We start from the raw sequence: 18,952 nt of genomic DNA, 5'->3' as shown, positions 1-18,952 counted from the left end.
CCGCCCGCCCCGCTCCGCCCGCCCCGCCCGCTCCGCCCGCTCCGCCCGCTCCAGGACACAGACTTGGCACCCGCGCGCCCCTGCCGCCGGTGCTGCCCCCTGCAGGTTCCCAAGCGCTAATCCGGGCAATGACCTCACTCACCACCTCTCAGGCTGGGTTGTTGATACGCCCATTTTACAGATGAAGACACTGAAGCTCAGAAGGGTGAAATGACTTGGCAGGCTGACCCAGTTGGGAAGTGGATGAGCCAGAAACAGAATCTGGGATCCGCGCCTTCCTACCTCATCCCACGGCCTTCCTGAAATCCCCATCCCCAGGGCATCCTTCCCCCTAACTCTGTCCTTTCCCACCTCACCCCCACCCAGTCACTTCCACAGTCGGCCTCCAGGCAAATACCAGAGCCCTTCCTGGGTCCCCCTTTTTGTACCTGGCCCTCTCCAGGCCCCAGATCTCTGTATGCAGCTTGTCACTTTGGTGAGGACAGAAGAATGGGGTTGAAGGACAGTTCCTTCACTGACTTGCTTTTCCTGTCTGAGGCTTCAGGTTCTCAAAGCCCCACCCTTATGCCACACCAGGAACACCCAGGGCTCACGTAGCCCAGAGAGAGGAAGCACCTACCTCCCACAACTAAGGCACGCCTGCACGTGCAGACATAGGTGTGCAACATGCAGGGAACAGAGGTGTGCAACACGGAACTCCCCGGCTCCCCAGGGCAGGGCTGGCAAGAAGGCTTTGTGGTCTGCACCATCCCAGCTAAAGACAATGTTGGTGTCTCATCTAGGCATTTGCCCATTCACTCAACATGTGATGTTGGACTGGTATAGAGCACCTACCCTCACCAGGGCTTCCTCACCTGGGCTATGTGAGGCCAGGGTGTTCCTTATGTGGCACAGGGTGGGGGCTTTGAGGGCCCAAAACCTCAGGTCTAAGCCCCAGCACTAAGCCCTGCGTTGCTCACCGAGCCGGGTCTACAAATCATGTGCCTCAGAGGCAAAGTGGTAGGAAAGCCCAGAAGAGGAAGCAGCTGCCTCTGGCAGAAGAAATGACATTTGAGCTGGATGTTAAAAAAAAAAAAAGTCAGGGTAGACAGAAGGGGTGACAGTAGGACAGGAGGGTCCAAGTTCAAGGCTATCTGGGGCAACTTTGCAAGAGAAATTCAGGGGAACATGGCACGTTCACATTTTAAGGGAAGTTTTCTGAGGGGAGTAGCGTGAGGTGAAAAAGGGGAATTAGAGCAAGCTATCACTGTGGTCTCAGGGTAACATTTTGGGCCTGGAAGACTCTTCTAGGATCACTCCCTTTACCCAGCCCTGCCAAGCAGTCGTCACCTGGCTGGAGTCAGGCAGTCACCTGGCTGCAGTTACTGGATGTACCTCAGAGTAAGGTGTTCCCCTCCCCCATGGGTATGACAGCCATGTAAATTTTATTAATAACATATAATTTGACTGGTCTCTTGCAGACAGAAACATGCTGTGAGTCATGCTGCAGGTGTGTCCTCTGGTGTCTGACCTCAGGATGGGGCGCCAGGAGCCCTAAGAGCCATAGCATGAAGAATTGCCTTGGTCAACTCCAACCTTCATCACTCTGCACAGGTCCCGGCATGGAGCATGGGGTTGTGTTAAAGAGCATGATGACCAAGTCCCAGCAGCAATCTGGGAAACACTGTCACACTTAGGGCGATGCTTAGGGAAATATACCTAGATGGCAAACACATTTATCTCCAGGTTAGCAGATTATGGGCCCAGTGGAAGGCACAGTGTGTGGCTTACCAATAGCAAGAGCACAGTGCATTGAGAGCTTGCTCAGGTAATTTCTTTCGACCCTGGTTTCCGTTGTCTGAAAGTATTATAGGCAGCTAAGTCAGATAAAAATTCATATACAGTCAGAGAGGGATTGGGCCCTCAAGGAAGTCATCACAAAAAAAGTAGACATCAGAATTGTGGCTAGAGATAAATCTAAGGAGAGCCAGGCCTCAGGATGGAGATGCAATAGCCAGGCCTGCAAAATAAACAGCAACTTGAGATTATACTGTAATTAGCACCCCCAGGCCCAGTGGACCCAGCTAGGCATCAGACACATAGGTGGGTGATCAAAACATCCAAACCCATACTCCCCTCCCATCTTAGTTACTTTTCTTGTGGCTGGGACAAAACACATGACACAAGTTAAAGGAGGAAAGGTTTATTTTAGCTCAGCTTGTAGAGGTTTCAGTTCATAGTTAGCTGGCTCCAAGGCAGGGCAGCCTGGCAGAGGAGGAACAGTCCATGGCGGGGCAGGCAGGAAGCAGTGCCAGCAGTGAGCCTTCCTTTCCTTTTTATCCCATCCAGGCTATAAGCCTATTGGGTGGCACCACCCACATCCAGGGTGGGCCTTCCCATTATCACACCCAGAATTATGCTAAACCAATCAATGGGCTAATTTTTTTTTTTTTTTTGGTACCAGGAATCGAACTCATGACCTCAGGCTTGCCAGGCAAGCACTTATGCCAGTGAGCTACATCCCCGGCCCCATAATGTGTTTTTTTTTTTCAGTAGACTAATTTAGTTATCATATGCCCTCAGTCCACATACACACACCCTAGATCCAGCCACCTCTGAAAAGCCCCATTTATGAGCACAAGAGGCTTTGTGGGAGGACATCTAGATACAAGCCATAACATCTCCCTTCCCCAAAATTCCTTTGTTCTTTCCATGTACACATGCTGTGTGACTCATTTCCCTATTGGATCAATATCAAGTGACTACATTTGTAATCCTGTAGGTCTGACCTGTATTGTACCCACACTGTGATTTTGCTGTATAAATTACCCCTCCAGTGGCTACCCAGGACCCCTCCTGGAAATCCAGGAGCCATTTTTCTTCTCTTTTCTTCCAATAAAACTCTCCTAACTTGCTCCTTTTGTTTGTGACTTCATTCCTTGATCTTATGAGACCATGAACTTAGCATATCTGACTGGCTCTAAGGCAGGGCAGCATAGCAAAGGGAATTATATTTTTCCTATATCAAAAGAAGGAAGTGATAGTGATCATGGTGATTCTCCTACCTCAGCATCCTAGCTGCCTCTTGGGGTTGCTGTGGGAACCATAAAAGCTCTTTTTGCAAAATTGTGAACCATTCTACAAATGTTCTCTGTGCCAGAAGGACTGTTGCTGGCTCCAGAGCAGCTATTTGCCTAGGAAACATAATTGTGTGACTTTGTAAATGTTTAACACTTCCAGCAGTATTTGCAGCTTTTGCTGTGTGTGTGTGTGTGTGTGTGTGTGTGTGTGTGTGTGTGTGTGTTACTAGAGATGGAACACAGGGGCATGTGACCATTGAGCTACATCCCCAGCCCATTGTTTTGGTTTGGCTTGGTTTGGTTAGCTTTTGCTGTTGTTTCTGGGGCTCCACTTCTTTTTAAATTAGATTTTGTTGGTACATTTTAGATACACACAACAACCACATTCATTATTCCTTTGTTTTTTGAGACAGGGTCTCGCTCTGTAATCCAGGCTGGACTTGAACTCACTATGTAGCCCAAACTGGCCTCAAACTCATGGAAATCCTCAGGGCTTAGCTTCCCAGATGCTGGGATTGCATGCCCAGACCCAGCCCATTTTTCAATTTTTATTTGGAGATAAATTCTCACCAAGTTACCCAGGCTACCCTTCTGCCTCAGTTTCCAGAGTAGCTGAAATTACAAGCATGCTTCATCATATCTGGCTATTTGTTTGGATGTTTTTTGCTTGGATTTTTCTGGGGGCTTTGTTTTATTAGGGGTTTGTTTGTTTGTTTGTTTGTTTGTGATAGCCTGGCCTTGAATTCAGTTCTGCTTTTTCTGCCTCAAGTATTTGTATTTTAAAAGAGAAAGGATAAAGATGAGACCTGCAGAAAGACTGGTTGATGGTCTTTTGTGCCCTTTGACTTGTAAGGAGCCTTTTACTGAGCTAGGCATGGTGGCACACATCTGTAATCTCAGCACTCTGGAAGACTAAGGCAGGAAGATCACAATAAATTCAAGGCCAGCCTGAACTACATACCGAAAACTTGCCTCAAAATAAAGAAACAAATAAGCAAAGACCCATCTACTGGCACCATTCCAGGGAAAAAGGGGTTCTAAAAGTTTTCCCTAAAGCTAGCTAGAATTCTAGAACGAGAACTCTGACCTCTTCCCATTTCCTACTCTCAGCCCAAACTTCCAGAAGAAACAAAGCTAGTCCATCTCTAGCCCAGCACTTGACCTGTCATAGACTGAACTCTAGTCTAGACCAGAGAACTTACTCTACAGACGGCACAAGTAGGGTGTTCCAGGTGGCTGGCAGGGCTGGTGCCAGTCCCTCCCTTCAATTCCCAAGCTTCAGGCCCAGAAGAGTAGAGACAATGTGCTGCTTCTCAGATCATCCTGCCACCAGCCCTCAAGACCCTCTGGACCCTGACCTCTTCCAAACACAGGGCCTGCAGTCCTGGTGGGTAATGGCTTGGCCCTGCTAAGTGTGACCTGGCAGGAAAAAAGCAGGGAATAAAAGGAGAAAAAGCAGAGTGAGCCCAGTGAGGCCCATGCTACTCACATTCCAGGATGGGGTTTCCTTCTTGATCATGGAGACGCACCCTGCCCCCTTTAAGCACTGAAGAACCAGGCATGTATCACTCAAGCAAGAACACAACATGCCACAGACACGGGACATCACAGGCGGTATGAGGCACTGTGAACAGGGGTGCCAACCAATGCCAAGAACAGCAGTAGGAGGCAGAAGACCTGGCCTCCAGACCTGGCTCCATCTCCACTGGCTGAGGGCTCATGGCAGATTCCTTAACCCAAGCCTCAGTCCTCTCATCCACACAATGGGATCACCGCAGGGTTAGTGTGGACCCTCCTTGCAATGATGACCATGAAGCGTTGTGGTGGGGAAAGCATGATACAAATATTTCATTGGACCTACATTCCCTCACTTGATTGACCTAGGACTTACTGTTGCCTGCCACAGGTTCCCTGAAGCTGACGAACCTCTTGCCAAGAGCCTCCCTCACAGCCTGTGGAACTAGGCGGCAGATTCACTCACACACTGCATACTGTATAAATATAGGTTTTATTAATAATGAGTGAAATCCCACCAATACAACTGGTATCTCTGTGTAAGGAGAATCAGGGGAGCAGGAGAGGTGTGTGTACAGGAGTAAGGGGAAAGCCCTGGGGAGGGGAAATCAGAATGATCCTGGGCCCACCAGGAGAGTCAGACATGCTCTAGGAGTGTCTGCCACCTTCGTGCCCAAGGTTTGTTGTTCTGATGCCCAGGGGCCACCTGCTGATGGGAAGGGCAGGTGGCTGGGCAGGGGTAGGAGAGTGAGAATGCCAGCTTAGAGCACAAAAGGAGAGCTGTGGGGTGGCAGGGGCCACGGCCAACTTATGCCTATGCTTGTGCTTGTTGGCTCCTGAATGACTCCAGGAGGCTCCTGCCTGCCCGGTCCCACCCCTGGCTCAGGAGGAAGACTGAGGGGTGGACACCTCTAGATCCTGGAGTCCCCCTGGGCAGCACCGGCCTCATCCTTAGCACTTCCAATGTGGGACCCCCAGGAGGAGGTCGACACCACTTCCCCGCAGCACCCACTGCCACCACCACGCCACCTCCACTCTTCCTATGTGCCATCCAGGTGGAGCCTGTAGAGGGCTGAGATCGCCTGTTTTCAGGTAGGGCCCTAACTCTGAGAGGGGAGGGAGCGTATGGAACCCTATGTTAGGAGCAGCAAGAAGGGAGGGTTGGGTCTTCCCCCAGTCACCCTCCAAAATAAAGTGCACTCTCCAGTTTCAGTGGCCAGTGGGAGAGAATCACAGACAGTATTGCAGAATGCCCCCAGCCCTGCCCCGAACCAAAAGTATACGGAGTGGGACGGAGCACCCCAGGGCCTCTCCAATCACCAGGATTGGGAGTGGTGGCCCAGACAGAAAATCCAGCTTCTGTCCCCGAAGATTGTCCATGTCAGCCAGGGCCTGGGAGTGGGAGAGAGGTAGGAGGAAGAAGAGACTTCAGAGTCCCTCCCCACTCAGTCACCACATCCAGGACAAGACGCCCGGGGCACCCCACCAGGGCCCAGCCCTGGAACTCCAACCTTGCAGCAGCCCGGTTTACAAACACTGGTGCAGCGGGGACCCCAGTAGGGGGCCACTTTGGTCAGTTGTAAGTGGAGGCCCAAAGATGCTGCAGCTCCCAGGCAGACAACAGAGGGGGCACCACAGACAGAAAGGAGGGTGGCAGCCTCCCAGAGGTCTTTGCATGCAGGTGGTGGTGAGGGAGGAAGCTACAAAGTGCACGAACTTGGAAAGGCTCCTGGGCGTGGCGGGTGGCCCGAAGTCCCCACGCCAGGGCCGTGGCTGGCAGCTAGCGGCCGGCAGTGCAGTCCAACAGCCAGTCTGGAGCATTCAAGGGCCACCAGTGCCCAAGTCTACAAGGTTAAAACAGCCCCAAAAGGCTGGGGCTGGGAGTTTTCTGCTGCGGGGGCTGGGCAAGGCCAGGGCAAGACTCTATCTCTCAGACTTGACCCGGTAACGGAGCACAAGGTATGCCAGCAGCCGAAGGGCCAGGAAGAAGATGCCCAAGACCAGGAAGTCCATGTAGAGCTTGGCATCCTCCACATCCAGCGCTTGCAGGATGCTCCGCGGGTCCTGGAACTGGCAGGATTCCTCTAAGCATGACAGCTGCTCACGCTCCATGCCGTAGATGGTCAGGATCACCCCCTCAAAGCCATACCTAGGTAAGCAGGGGCATCAGAGCAGGACATTGAGCACATGGTCCCCATTCCCTAAGGAAACTGCCAGAGCACAGCTGCATCATCCTCATTTCTGTGGCCAGCCAGGGTACCCCTGCCCAAAAGATGACGGCACCAGACCTGGTACAGCCGAGGAAGCACTGGGCAGGGCCTCCTGGAGGGGAGCGGCACGGGCAGGCTGGAGGGACAAAGCACCCACCTGACATAGGAGAGGTAGGAGCTCCACTGCAGATACGTGGGGATGGTCTTGAAGCTAACAAAGAATCCAGAGAACAAGAGGACGGGGATGGCAGTTACTGGGCCCACAAAGGTGGCTACCTAGAGGGAAGGCAGAGGGGCCAGGCCATCACAGGGGTGACCAGGACTAAGGTGGTCCCAGGGTTTCCCAGGATACCAGCCCTGTTTCTCCCGTAAGACTCTCCCCCTGCTTGTGAGTCCTCACACGCCAACCTTCCCACCTGTAGGGAGTTGGAGGCAGCTCCGATTAACAGTCCCAGAGACTGGGCCACTAAGGCGGTGGCGGTGGCCAGGGCTGAGAAGAGCAGGAACCGGCTGGTCTCGGCTGGCTGGCCCGTCATCCAGTACACGATGCTGCAGTACGCCACCGGGCACACCACCTGGAGGGCAGGCACAGGGCTGGGCAGGGCTGGTGAACCCGGGCCACAGGCCTAAAACCCTCAGCTGGGAATGAACCACTAGAAGGCCTGTTCCCAAGGCGTGCAGGCCTGCCGTGCCTGCACTCCTGCTCCTGCTGCGCCCAGGCTGACACGCCTCCCCTCCCTCCGTGACCCTATGAGCTCCTCTTCCCTGAGGCTCACTCTCAGAGCACCTCAAGGCCTTGCCGTCTGAACCAGCGTCTTCCTTACATCAGCAATGAATTAATTCTCCCTGGCATAGTGGTTTGCTTCCCCTTGAGATTATCAACCGTGTGACACAAAGAAACAGACAGGTAGGATCAGCAACTCTAGAGAGCTAATATGTAAGGCGGGACTGTTGTTAATAAAATTACATTGTATAAATAAATAAATAAAATTGCATTGTATCAGGAATCTTTGTTAAACATCTTAGCTGCTCTTATCACAAAAATGTAAGTTAAATATTTAAAGATAGGCAGGCATGGTGGTGCACACCTATAATCCCAGCACTCAGGAGGCTGAGGTAGGAGGATAGCCGCAAGTTCAAGACCAGCCTGGGCTACAAAGTGAGCTCAAGACCAGCCTGAATTGCATAGCGAGACCCTGTCTCAAAAAGACACACACACAAAAAACAAGAAAGTATTGAAAGACATGTTAATTTGCTTCACCTTACTATTTGTATGTATCCATAATATCAGTTTATAAACCTGAAATGGAAACCATGATTTATCATATTCTGGGGGAGCTGGTTCTTTACTTCTTTTGTTCATGTTTTGTTTTGTTTTGTTTTTGAGATAGGATCTCACTATGTAGTTCAGGCTGGCTAACCTTGATCTCAATATGTAGCCCAGGCTGGCCTCAAACTCTTAGCAATCCTCCTGCCTTAGCCTTCTGAGTGCTGGGATTATAGGCATTTGCCTCCATGCTTGGCCTGTCTTTGTTTTTGTGGTGCTGGGGATCGAATCTAGGGACTCATAGATGCTAGGCAAGCACTTTCCCACTGAACTGCATCCAGCTCAAAATTATTTTTTAAATTAATTCTTTATTTATTTATTTTGGCAATACTGGGGATTAAACCCAGAACCTTCATACTGCACTACATCACCAGCCCCTTTTATTCTTTATTTTATGACAAAGTCTTGCTAAGTTGCCCAGGCTGGGTTCATGTTTACAATCCTCCTGCCTCAGCCTCTCCATCACTGGCATGACAGGCATGCATCACCATGCCCGGCCACTCTTTTTTTGAACGGAGAGATTATCAACCACTGGGGACAGGGGTGGAATGCATTATACACAGTTCTGCAGGCTGGTCCCTGCACAAAGAAATCCAACCTGAGGCAACCAGAGGCCAAGATGTAGCTTATGCTCCTCCCACTAAATGCTATGGCCTCACACATGGCACTGCCCACCCTGAGGAGGTGCACATTTGTGTGATGGGCTTGGAACAGGCAATACTGGTAACCACAAAAAAACCAGCTAACATGTCTGGGGCACCCGTATGTGCTGAGTGCTAGTCTAAGAGTTTTACATTACTGGCACGGTACCACACACCTGTAATCTCAGCACTGGAAGGCTGAGGCAGAAGGATCACATGTTCAAGCCAAGACGGGGAAACTTAGTGATTTAGTGAGACCCTGTCTCAAAATAAAAAAAGGCCCGAGGTGTGGTGGCACACACCTGCAATCCCAGAACTTAGGACACTGAGACAAGACATTGAGACAGGAGGATTAACACAAGTTCTAGGCCAGCCTGAACTACATAGTGAAACCCTGTCTCAAGAAAACAAAAGACAAAAACCTGTATCAGTCTAGTCTGCTGCTGTCTCCCTAGTGCCCAGCATGAAGCGTACCAAAACCTGTTTGCAAGCAAGAAGAAGGGTGAACATGGCAAGGTGGAGGGGCTGGGAGCCAGCTGGGGGAACAGAAGGCAGGCAGGTGCGAAGGCTCACCTGAAAGGGCACGTCGGCCATGGTCTTGGCCAAGTAGTACGCTTTGAGGCTGTACCAGTAGTTGAGGTGCTCCCGCATGAAGACTGCCATCTCTAAGGGGACTGAGGACACAGGCGGACAGGGTGCTGCTGGCCAACCCCTGCCCTGCCTCCTACCCAGTGCCCACACCCGCCCCCGGACAGCTCTGCTCACAGGTGAGCACGGTTGGCATGAGGGCAGCAAACATGAGGAACAGCATGGAGAAGAAGAGGCAGCCGGTGTTGTTGAAGACCTTGCTGGCGTCGTCGCCAATGTGCAGGTACAGGAGACCAATGAGCACGCCGATCAGCACGTGGGACACAAACCGCAGGTGGGTCAGGACCTGGGGAGGGGTGGCGACGAGAAGCAGGATGTCTCAGGCCAGGGGCCACAGGGTGGGAACTCAGATCCACCACAGGGGCACTGGAGGGCTGCGGGGAAGGGTCCCAGCTCCCGTCCCGCCTGCTATGACCCGACAGCCCAAAAAGCCAGGCCTGCTCCTCCTGTCCCCCAACTTGACGCCTTACCGTGTCCCTGAGAATGGACAAGAAGGTCCTCCTAAAGAGGATGCAGAACTGGGTGAGGGTGCTGGTGGCAAAGGTGTGGCTCTCAATGGGATCCACTTCCTGGGGAGAGGAAATGGGTCCAGGTGAGCCTACCCCTCCTGCCCACTGCCCACTGCCTGCCTGGATCGGTGAGCGGAGAAACCCCTGAGCCCTTCCCAAAGCAGGGGTCGCAGGCCACAGAGGGAGAAGCTCCATCACTGAGCTATGTGCCTGGGAACCGGGCTGTAGGAGGCCCTAGAAGCTAAGGCAGGAGGACCACCAGTTCCAGCCTAATTTGGGCAACCTGACAATTTAATGAGACCTTGTCTTGAAATTTAAAAAAAACATTTTTTTTTAAGGGCTGGGGATTTTGCTCAACACAAGGCTGTGGGTTCAAATCCCCAGTATTTGTGTTATGGGAGCTGTCGGTAGGCACAGTGGTCTATGCCTGTAATTCCAGTGCTCTGGGAGACTGAGGCAGGAGGATCACAAGTTTGAGCCACTCTTGGGAAGCTTAGTCACTTAGTAAGACCCAGTCTCAAAATAAAAAAGTGCTGGGGGTGTAGCTCAGGGGAAAGGCTCTGGGTTCCAGCTCCAGTACTGGAAAATAAAAAGAAGGGGGGATACCCTTAGGCCACTAGTTTCACTAAACTATTTAATAATCACATCAGTGACAAAGGCCCCGCTTTTCAAGGGTGACTGGGTCTCATCTAAAGAGACCGGGCACTGGACAAGCACCTGCTGCTCCAGCGGCCTGCACAGTTTTTGGCGATTATCTAATTGGTCCCCTAGCACCCCTGGGAGGTGAGTGTCATCACTGCCCAGGTGGCGAGGACAGGAGGCCACACTAGTCACAAGGCCAGCAGCTGTGCCAGCATGCTCACCAAATGGCCCGTGAAGCTCTGAGGACAGTGCACTAGAGGTGGTCGTAAGAGTTTGCCGAGGAAGTAAGTGGTGAGAAAACCGGAGGCCCAAGGTCACATGAGTGTTCCTGGTCATTCTGTGCCAAGTCTGATGCCTTTCCCCCGCTCAAGGGGACAGCCCTTTGGCAGGGCCATTGTCCACATCCCTTCGCCCCTCTGCCCACTCCACATGACTCACCTGAGGGCAAGCGAGACAGGGGGCAGGGACCTCGTTCTTCTCCGGGCCGCCCTTCTTCTCAGCCATGGCACACAGCCCGCTCTGCACAGCTCTGAACAGCATGGGGTTCAGGTCTCCGTACTCTCCAGAGGCCACCTCAATGACTGGGGACACAGAGCCGATGCTCAGCTGGGCCTCACCTTTCTCTCCCGGGCATGTGGGGAGGGCAGGAGGGGCAGTGAGCTCCCTGCTCCAGGGGAGGCCCCAGATCCAGGTCCCCACCGCATCCTGGCACCCACTGGCACACTCACTGAAGTCAGCTGGGTTGTGGTAGGTGGGGCAGTGTAAGCCCAGCCCCTTAAGGTAAGGGATCAGGTTGGTAACGACGCCCTTGAAGATGCACTGACCCTGGCTCAGGATGTAGAGCTGCAGCAGAAAAGGACGGGTAAGAAAAATGCAACTAGCCAGGCATGGTGGTGCACACCTATAATCCCAGCACTCCAGAGGCTGAATCAGGAGGATCGCTATGAGTTCAAGGCCAGCCTGAACTGCACAGTGAGACCCTGTTTCAAAACAAAAATGCAACCAGTGGGCAGGAAGTGGTCCCTCCAGCATCTCTCCCAACTCCTTTCTGTGCCATCTCAGGTCAGTCTTCTTCAGGGCCCAGAGACACTCACCTTGTCAAACATCTCAAAGAGCTTGGCACTGGGCTGGTGGATGGTGCAGATGACAGTGCGGCCCCCGTGAGCCAAGGACTTCATGAGTGAGACCACTTGGAAACAAGAAGCGCTGTCCAGACCACTGTCCAGAGAAAGGCCACAGGGATGCCCATTGAGGTGGGTGGGGCCAACAGGAGGGAGTCTCTGGGGTGGGCGGGGCAGCTGCTGTGAAGGGGATGGAGCTGGCAGGAAGAAGCCCCTTTGGCCAACCCCATATCCTGTACTCTGTGCGGGTCAGGCATTTGTTTATCAACTTCTCTTTTCTTCTTTTCGTTCTTTTTTTTTTGTCTTTTTTTGAGACAGGGTCTCACTATGCAGTTCAGGCTGGCCTTGAGTTCACTTTGTAGCTGAAGCTGGCCTTGAACTCACAACGATCCTCCTGCCTCAGCCTCCCAAGTACTGGGATGATTGGAATACAGTACCATGCCCGGTTTCTTTTTCTTTCTTTCTTTTCTTTCTTTCTTTCTTTCTTTCTTTCTTTCTTTCTTTCTTTCTTTCTTTCTCTCTCTCTCTCTTTCTCTTTCTCTTTCTCTCTCTGTCTCTCTCTCTCTCTGTCTGTCTCTGTCTCTGTCTCTGTCTCTGTCTCTCTCTCTCTCTCTCCCTCTTTCTCTCTCTGTCTCTCTCTCTTCTGAGATAGTATCTCACTATATAGCCCAGGCTGGCTTTAAATTCACATTGATCCTCCTGCCTCAGCCTCTCAAGTGCTGGGATTACAGGGGTGTACCACCTGAACACCTGTTGTATCAGGTACTGGAAATTACAGTGATGCATATATAAGACTGGTCAGGAAGGAGAGACAGACAAACTCAGGTGATTTTAGGGAGTCCAGAAAGTGCCATGGCAACACAAGTGAAAGAGGTGGGAAATCAGCCATGCTTGTAGCAGGGTGGTAGAGAATAGTCAGAGAAGCCTTCTAGCGTCTGGAAGAAGTAAGAGCTAAGGTGGTGAAGGTGGAAGGGAGAGGATGGATGAAGGGTGTTCCGGGGGGAAGACGGCAGTGCAGGCTCAGAGACATGAAGCACCTGGTTTGGCTAGGGAATCTCAGTGCTATTAGAGCATGAAATATAAGATAGGAGGTTGGGCAAACAGATTCCAACCAGGACCTTGTAAGCTGCCTGGCCATTCTGAGGGCAAATGGGACACACTGCATGCTTTGAAGCCGGGGGGAAGTCTCGCCAGACTTGTCTTTTAGAAAGTCCACTCTGGCTGTTGTCTGGAGGGAGGACTGGCTGTGTGAGACAGGGGCTGGCAGATGAAAGGGTTGAAGATGTCTTGAACCCAAGCACAGGCACTAGAGAAGGGGCAGGGCAAATCTAAGAGCCCCCGAAAGGAGGTAGAATCTATAGGACTTGGGGACTAAGGACTCTGGGGGAGGAGAGGGAGGCATCAATCAAGGGGACAGCCGGAGCTCCGCCTGCGTGAGCGACAGGACTGCTGGCTGCGGTAGGATTGGCAAGGCTGGAGGCAAGGAGAGGAGGCAGTGCTGATCTGGGCCCCTGGAGGCCGCAGGGGAGGCGCTGTCCCCAGCCACAGAGAAGACACAGCTCCAGCCGAGGCTCAGGGCTGAGGGGAGCGGGGAATCCCGGTGCGAGAGCGGGGAGAACTACCTGGTGGGCTCATCAAAGAACATGACAGGTGGGTTGTTGACCAGCTCCAGGGCGATGGCCAGGCGCTTCCTCTGCCCGCCAGAGAGCAGGGCTGTCCTCGTGTGTGAGCAGGACATCAGGCCCAGCGCTGTGAGGATCTCTGTCACCTGGACCCGCGCCCACCGCACCCAGGTCAGCGTCAGAGTATCTGCTTCCCCAGCACCACCCTGAATTCACAGAGCAGCTCCCCTAAGCCCACTTGGCTGCCCCGAAGGGCTCCGGAGCTCGGGAGCCTCCCAGAGGCCGGCCGGCCCCTCACCCCTCCTCCTCGCTCACCAGTTCTTTCTTCACCTCCTGCTTCTCACTCAGCTTCAGGTTGGCAGAGACCTAGGGCCCCGAGCGGGCAAGAAAGGTGTGAGAGGAGCACAGCCATGCCCTCCCTGAGGAGGGCGAGGGGGCAGATGGGAGAGGGGGCTGGGGAAGGGGAAAACCGTCCAGCCCTCACCATCATGGCTTCTAGCACCGTGAGGTGCGGCAGTAGCATGTCGTCCTGCATGATATAGCAGGACATCTTGCGGAACGTCCTCAGCTCCCTTGGCCTCCCGTTGACCAAGATCTGCCCCTTCATTCCAGACTCCCTGCGGGGACATTGGTTGGGTGAGGGCCAAAGTCACCATGGAACACCTTCTGTGCCCCCTTCCTGAGTCCTGCGCCCAGCCTCATCTTCACCTGTATCCTGCCAAGATGTTCATGAATGTGGACTTGCCAGCCCCGGAGGGGCCCATGATGCCAATCAGCTCCCGGCGGCAGAATTTACCCGATAGGCACTTGAGGAGGGTCTTATAACCTGCAGTAGAAAGGAAGGGATTTTTGATGAGGGCTAGAGTGGATGGACGCACTCCCAAAACTCTTCTGAGCAGCCGAGGTGGCTATCAGAGGAAGCGTCAAGCAGTCTCTGCTCAGTTTAGGGTTAGGATGGAGACACGACCCTCAGAGTCCCAGCAGTGACCTATACCCTCTCATTTTGTCCCTCTAGAAAGGACTAGCACTAATGTCAAAGTACCAGAGGTGACAATCTCCTGGAGACTGTGGGGAACCCATGGATGTCACAGATGCCCATGGAAAGGAGACTGAGGTTCTAGAAGACCCTTGCCTCCTCTGTGTCACAGGGCCCCCATCTCAGGAGGACCTTCCCGCTGGTCCAGCCTGGACTGGCTGCCTGTCTTCTCTGTGCCTCTGACACTGTTGATACGCCAGCATGTTTGTGAGTTGATGTGCCTGTCGCTCACCCCCTCCGGCTCTTAGTCGGTGAGCTCTAGACAGGCAGGGTCTGTCTTACTCGTCTTTGTAACAGTCTGTCTGGCATGCTGTAGATGCTCAGCAAGTGTTTTTGCTGTACAAGTGTGTGTTTGCAGAGCTTCTTCCCCATCCTGGAAAAAAGAAAAACTGCCTTCTCTGTGTTCTGTCTGCCCTCTTCAGCTGCCCAGAAAAATCTCACCTTTCCTTCACTCACAGGAGGCAGCCTATGCATAAAGAACACCAGTATGGAGTCAGGTGGATATGGGTTCAAATCCTGGCTCCACACCTACCAGCTGTGTGACCCCAGGCAAGTTGTTTAACCTCTCTGAGCTCCAGGTCCCTCCGTAAAATGAGGATGCTCTGTCTATTTCATAGAGTTGTTGAGCAGATGCAATGAGATGAGCAAAGGTAAAGCACATAACATAGTGCTTGCTATGTAGGGAGAATTTACGAAGAAATATTGTACTATTAATCCCATTTGACAAATGCTTTTGATATCCACTATATACCAAGCTCGGTACCAGACACTGGAGCAAGAACATGAGGAAGGGCAGTTCTGACACTTAAGAAGGTCAGAGTCTAGGTAAGAGAGATAAACAAAAGAAATCTGTGACCTGGAGAACAGTAAAAATGAGGGTATAAATAATGTGCCGCAAGAATGAAGAAAATGGCATTGATGACAGTGGATGGCTAAGGGGGAAATCAGGAGCAGCTTCCTGGAAGAGGTGACATTTGAGCTAATGATCAGCAAGTTTTCAAAAGGCAGAGGCTCTCCAGGCATTAGGAGGGAAAGCTCTGCGATGTAAAAGGAGGACCAAATGTATGCAGAGAACAGGGGGACGGAGAGGAGAGACTCTACAGGGAGTCCTGGTGCAATGGGGGTGGAGAGGAAGGATGAAGCCAGCAAGGAGGGTCTTGGCAACCTACCCCGGTGAGGGGATGACACCATGCCCTCACCCCTTACCTAGCACTGTGCTCACTACCGCCTACTGCCAAGCCACGACGCCCAGTCCCCACTCAGCAGAGAGAGCAAAAGGACGGCTTACCCCACCTCCACCCACTGCACCCAGTGTCCCTTAGGAGGAGACCTGACCATCTCAGGGCCCGGCCACACTGCCTGCCAGGTTGCTCCTCTGACAACATGGCTGAGGCACCCAGGACCAGAACCAGGACATGCAGGAACTCAATCAAGTCACACAGCAAGTTCTCGACTAAGAAGGAAGTCATGGGTTCCAGTCCCCTGCCCCAGGCGCCCTCACAGTCAGTCAAAAGGCTGCTGAGTGGTGCCCTCCACCCCATGCCTATCAGTGTCACTCACAGGAAGTCATGTCTTGTGCAAGGGAAGCAACTGGCAAGAATGAACTTTCCTTGCCTTTAGTTGCAGCCAGGCGGCTGGTCAAAAGCTGGGGCCTAGCACAAATATCAGCTTACACTTCCTTGCCTTTCGTTAAGTACTTTCACAGATGCAGATGCCCTGAGCTCACCCAGTGTATACCGCTACCATCCTTGCTTATGGATAAATGAGATGGGGAGAGGGTAAGCAACCTGCCCAAGGTCATCCAGCTTCTGTGTGAGTAGAAACCCGTGTCTCTGGACCCCAACTGCTTCACATGCAAGAGGCCTGCCAGGCCTTCGGGCTGGAGAGACATCAGAGTTCTAGTCCTGCTGCAGTCAATAACTCTGCAATTCTGTGAAGTCAATCTTTAGGGCCTCTAAGCCCTCATTTGTAAAAGAAGGATCATAATATTGCTCCAGAGCTGGGCATGGTGGCACACCCCTGTAGTCCCTGCACTTGGGAGGCTCAGGAGGATCACTTCAAGTTGAAGGCCAGCCTGGGCTACATAGTGAATCCAGGCCAGCTTGAACTACATAGCAAGACCCTGTATCAAAAAAACAAAACAAAAACAAAAACAGGGCCAGGAGTATAGCTCAGTGGTACAAGCACCTGCCTGGCAAGCTCAAGGTCCTGAGTTTGATTCCCAGTAACAAAGAAAACCCCATAATATTGTTCCAAAAGACTTAGTAGGGTTATTATTAATATTAATTGAGATTATTAATAATAATGGGAACTCACTATGTAGCCTAGGCTGGCCTCAAGCTCCCAGTGATCCTCCTGCCTCAGTCTCCTGAGTGCTGGGATTTCAGGCCTGTGTCACCACACCTGGCTTAGGGAGGCTGTTTTGTTTTGCTTTTTTGAAACAGCATCTTACTATGTAACTCAGGCTGGCCTTGAACTTATAGCAACTGTCCTTCTGAGTGCTGAGAATATAGGTGTGCACCAGCACACTCTTTCCATATCCCTTGCTCTTTTCCTCTCTGCCTACCCCTAATTGTTCTTGGTCTCTAGAGAAGGGGCAAGGGATTCAATGGAAAGGACGAGTCACAGAGAGGAGGGCAGAAGACAGAGGGCAGAAAGAGATGGAAGGGCTAAGGGATGAAAGAGGCAGCAAAATGGACAGTAAAGCAGGACGGGGCTAGCAAGGTCAAAGGAAAAGCAGACCTATCTAGCCACGTTTCTTTTTGTCTCCATTTCTCAGAGTTATGAAAAGACAGGTGGGGGGGCATACCTGTCTTCCCAGCTACTCAGAAGGCTGCAGCAGAAAAACTGCAAATCCGAGGCCAGCCTGAGCAACTTGGCAAGACTCCCTCTCAAAATTCTAAAAGAGTTTTTTTTTTTAAAGGTAGGACTGTATCTGAGAGGTAGAGTAGGTGGCAGCATGCACAAGGCCCTGGGCTCCATCCTCAGCACTGGGGCAGGGGTAGGGAGGTAGTTAAGAAGAAATGAGAGGGCTAAGGATATAACATCATCCTTTTCCCCACAGCTAATCTCAGGCCTGAGAGAAGGTCCTTAGGGACCTGGAGCTGGGTAGAGAGCCTAGGTGCCTCAGTTTCCACTGGCTGTACCCTGTGGGTTTTTGTCACCATGGGAGTAAGGGTGGAGAACGCAGAGACAGCTCATGGCCAGCTCTTCTCTGAAGCACCCTAAACCTAATTCTTAAACCTGAGACAATAATATCCCAGCTCCACCCCTGCCCACACCCAGCCCTGGGAAACAAACTGAGCCTCTCCATTCCAAGCTCAAGCTACCCAGGATAGCCATGCAAGGGGTGGTCTGGGCTCAGGGTACCAGTCCTGATGGGAAGGAAGGGTGGAGGGGGAACTGCTCTTCTGGGCTTCTGGCCCAGCTCTACCACTTTACTCGTTGTGGGACATGAGTCAAGGTAACTTCCCTGAGCCTCAGTTTCCTTATTAGTAACAGAAGGGTGACATCTATCTTGCCAAACCTCCACCCTTCCTGCTTAGGACTGTGGCAAGAATGGAGTTAGGTGACAGGGACGAGAACATCTTTAAATACAGGTGCAAGGGTATTGTTAAACATCCAGAAGGCCCCTTGCACACACCTCCTTTTCACACCAGCCCTCACAAGTGGGGACCCTCCAAAAGATTAAAGAAGGAAAACTCATTAAAGACCAGAGGTCCTAGGGTCTATTTACTTGAGTAACCAATGGAACCTAGCATCCTGCAGTGTTCACAGGTGTGGGGAGCAGGGGTTCTGTACCCCAACCGCGTGCACTGTGATGAGAGGCGGGAGCCTGTCGGCCCCCCAGACGCTCCCGGACGGCTGCTGCCTACCGCGTTTGCGCCAGCAGGGTCCTTCTCGCACGGAGTAGGACAGCTCCACGAACTCGATGTCCACAGCGGAGCGCTTGGGGAGATGGGAGAAGCGCTGGGCCTCTGTGATATGGTTCTCCACCTTCTTCAGGTGCGTGGTCAGCACAGGGGGCTCCGCCCCGTCCTCCAGCGCCACAGCCATGGCCACAGCCCCCGGCCCTAGCGCACAGCCCACGGCCTCCAGCGTCTTCTCCGCCATCGCCGCCGCCTGCAGGGAGAGGGCCTGCTCGGTTCAGGGCGGCCCGGCCCCGGCTCCAAGCCCCTTGCTTTCTAATGCTGCCCACCCCACCTCCTTCCCAGGGCAGATCCCCAGTGCTCAGCAGCCCGGTGCGGGCCTGGGCATCTGGCCCTGGCCCCACGCTCCCCGAGCAGCGGCTCAGCCCGGACCTGTCCTCCGTCCCAGGCAGCCCCAGCCGCAGCCGGGCCCCTGCCTGGCCTAGCCCGGCCCCCCAAGCCGCCCCGCGCCTCCTCCCGCGCGGCTCTAATCTCCTTACGCTACAGCCAGCAGCGCCCGAGGAGCCGGGGGTCGGGGAGGGCGGCGGCGGAGGTGCCCGGGAGGTCGGGCCCTGGGGGGCGCAGGAGAGGAGGCTCTGGGCGCTTCCCCTCCACCCGCGACCCTGCCCGGCGTCCCCGCTCCCCAAAGCCCCGCGCGCCGGGGACCGAACCCCCGCGGCTCACTGCGCTCATCCCCGCGCGCCCGGTCACCTT

The 18,952-nt window shown here is 53.1% G+C and overlaps 1 protein-coding gene across 2 annotated transcripts; it reads right to left on the bottom strand.

The window, feature by feature from the left end:
* Positions 1 to 5,048: 5,048 nt before the first annotated feature.
* Positions 5,049 to 18,754, bottom strand: Abcg4 (ATP-binding cassette, sub-family G (WHITE), member 4). 2 transcript variants are annotated; one of them, XM_013511081.1, is made up of 15 exons: positions 18,739 to 18,754; positions 18,206 to 18,452; positions 14,003 to 14,120; positions 13,779 to 13,911; positions 13,610 to 13,660; positions 13,295 to 13,500; positions 11,646 to 11,769; positions 11,280 to 11,394; positions 10,990 to 11,132; positions 9,871 to 9,969; positions 9,518 to 9,686; positions 9,326 to 9,426; positions 7,201 to 7,359; positions 6,942 to 7,060; positions 5,049 to 6,723 (listed from the first exon to the last, which is right to left on the bottom strand). In XM_013511081.1, the coding sequence occupies exons 2-15, from the start codon at positions 18,441 to 18,443 to the stop codon at positions 6,498 to 6,500; spliced, it is 2,001 nt and encodes a 666-aa protein (XP_013366535.1). In that variant the 5' UTR covers positions 18,444 to 18,452; positions 18,739 to 18,754; the 3' UTR covers positions 5,049 to 6,497. The 2 variants fall into 2 exon arrangements, with proteins under 2 accessions (XP_013366535.1, XP_005378368.1); XM_005378311.2 differs by having other exon boundaries at positions 13,295 to 13,440; positions 18,739 to 18,753.
* Between the last annotated feature and the right edge of the window lie 198 nt (positions 18,755 to 18,952).

Source organism: Chinchilla lanigera, unplaced genomic scaffold, assembly GCF_000276665.1.
Source record: "Chinchilla lanigera isolate Chin_1 unplaced genomic scaffold, ChiLan1.0 scaffold00011, whole genome shotgun sequence".
NCBI classification, from domain to species: Eukaryota; Metazoa; Chordata; class Mammalia; order Rodentia; family Chinchillidae; genus Chinchilla; species Chinchilla lanigera.
The sequence above is the reverse complement of the archived record's forward strand: the minus strand, read 5'-3'. Positions and strand labels throughout refer to the sequence as shown.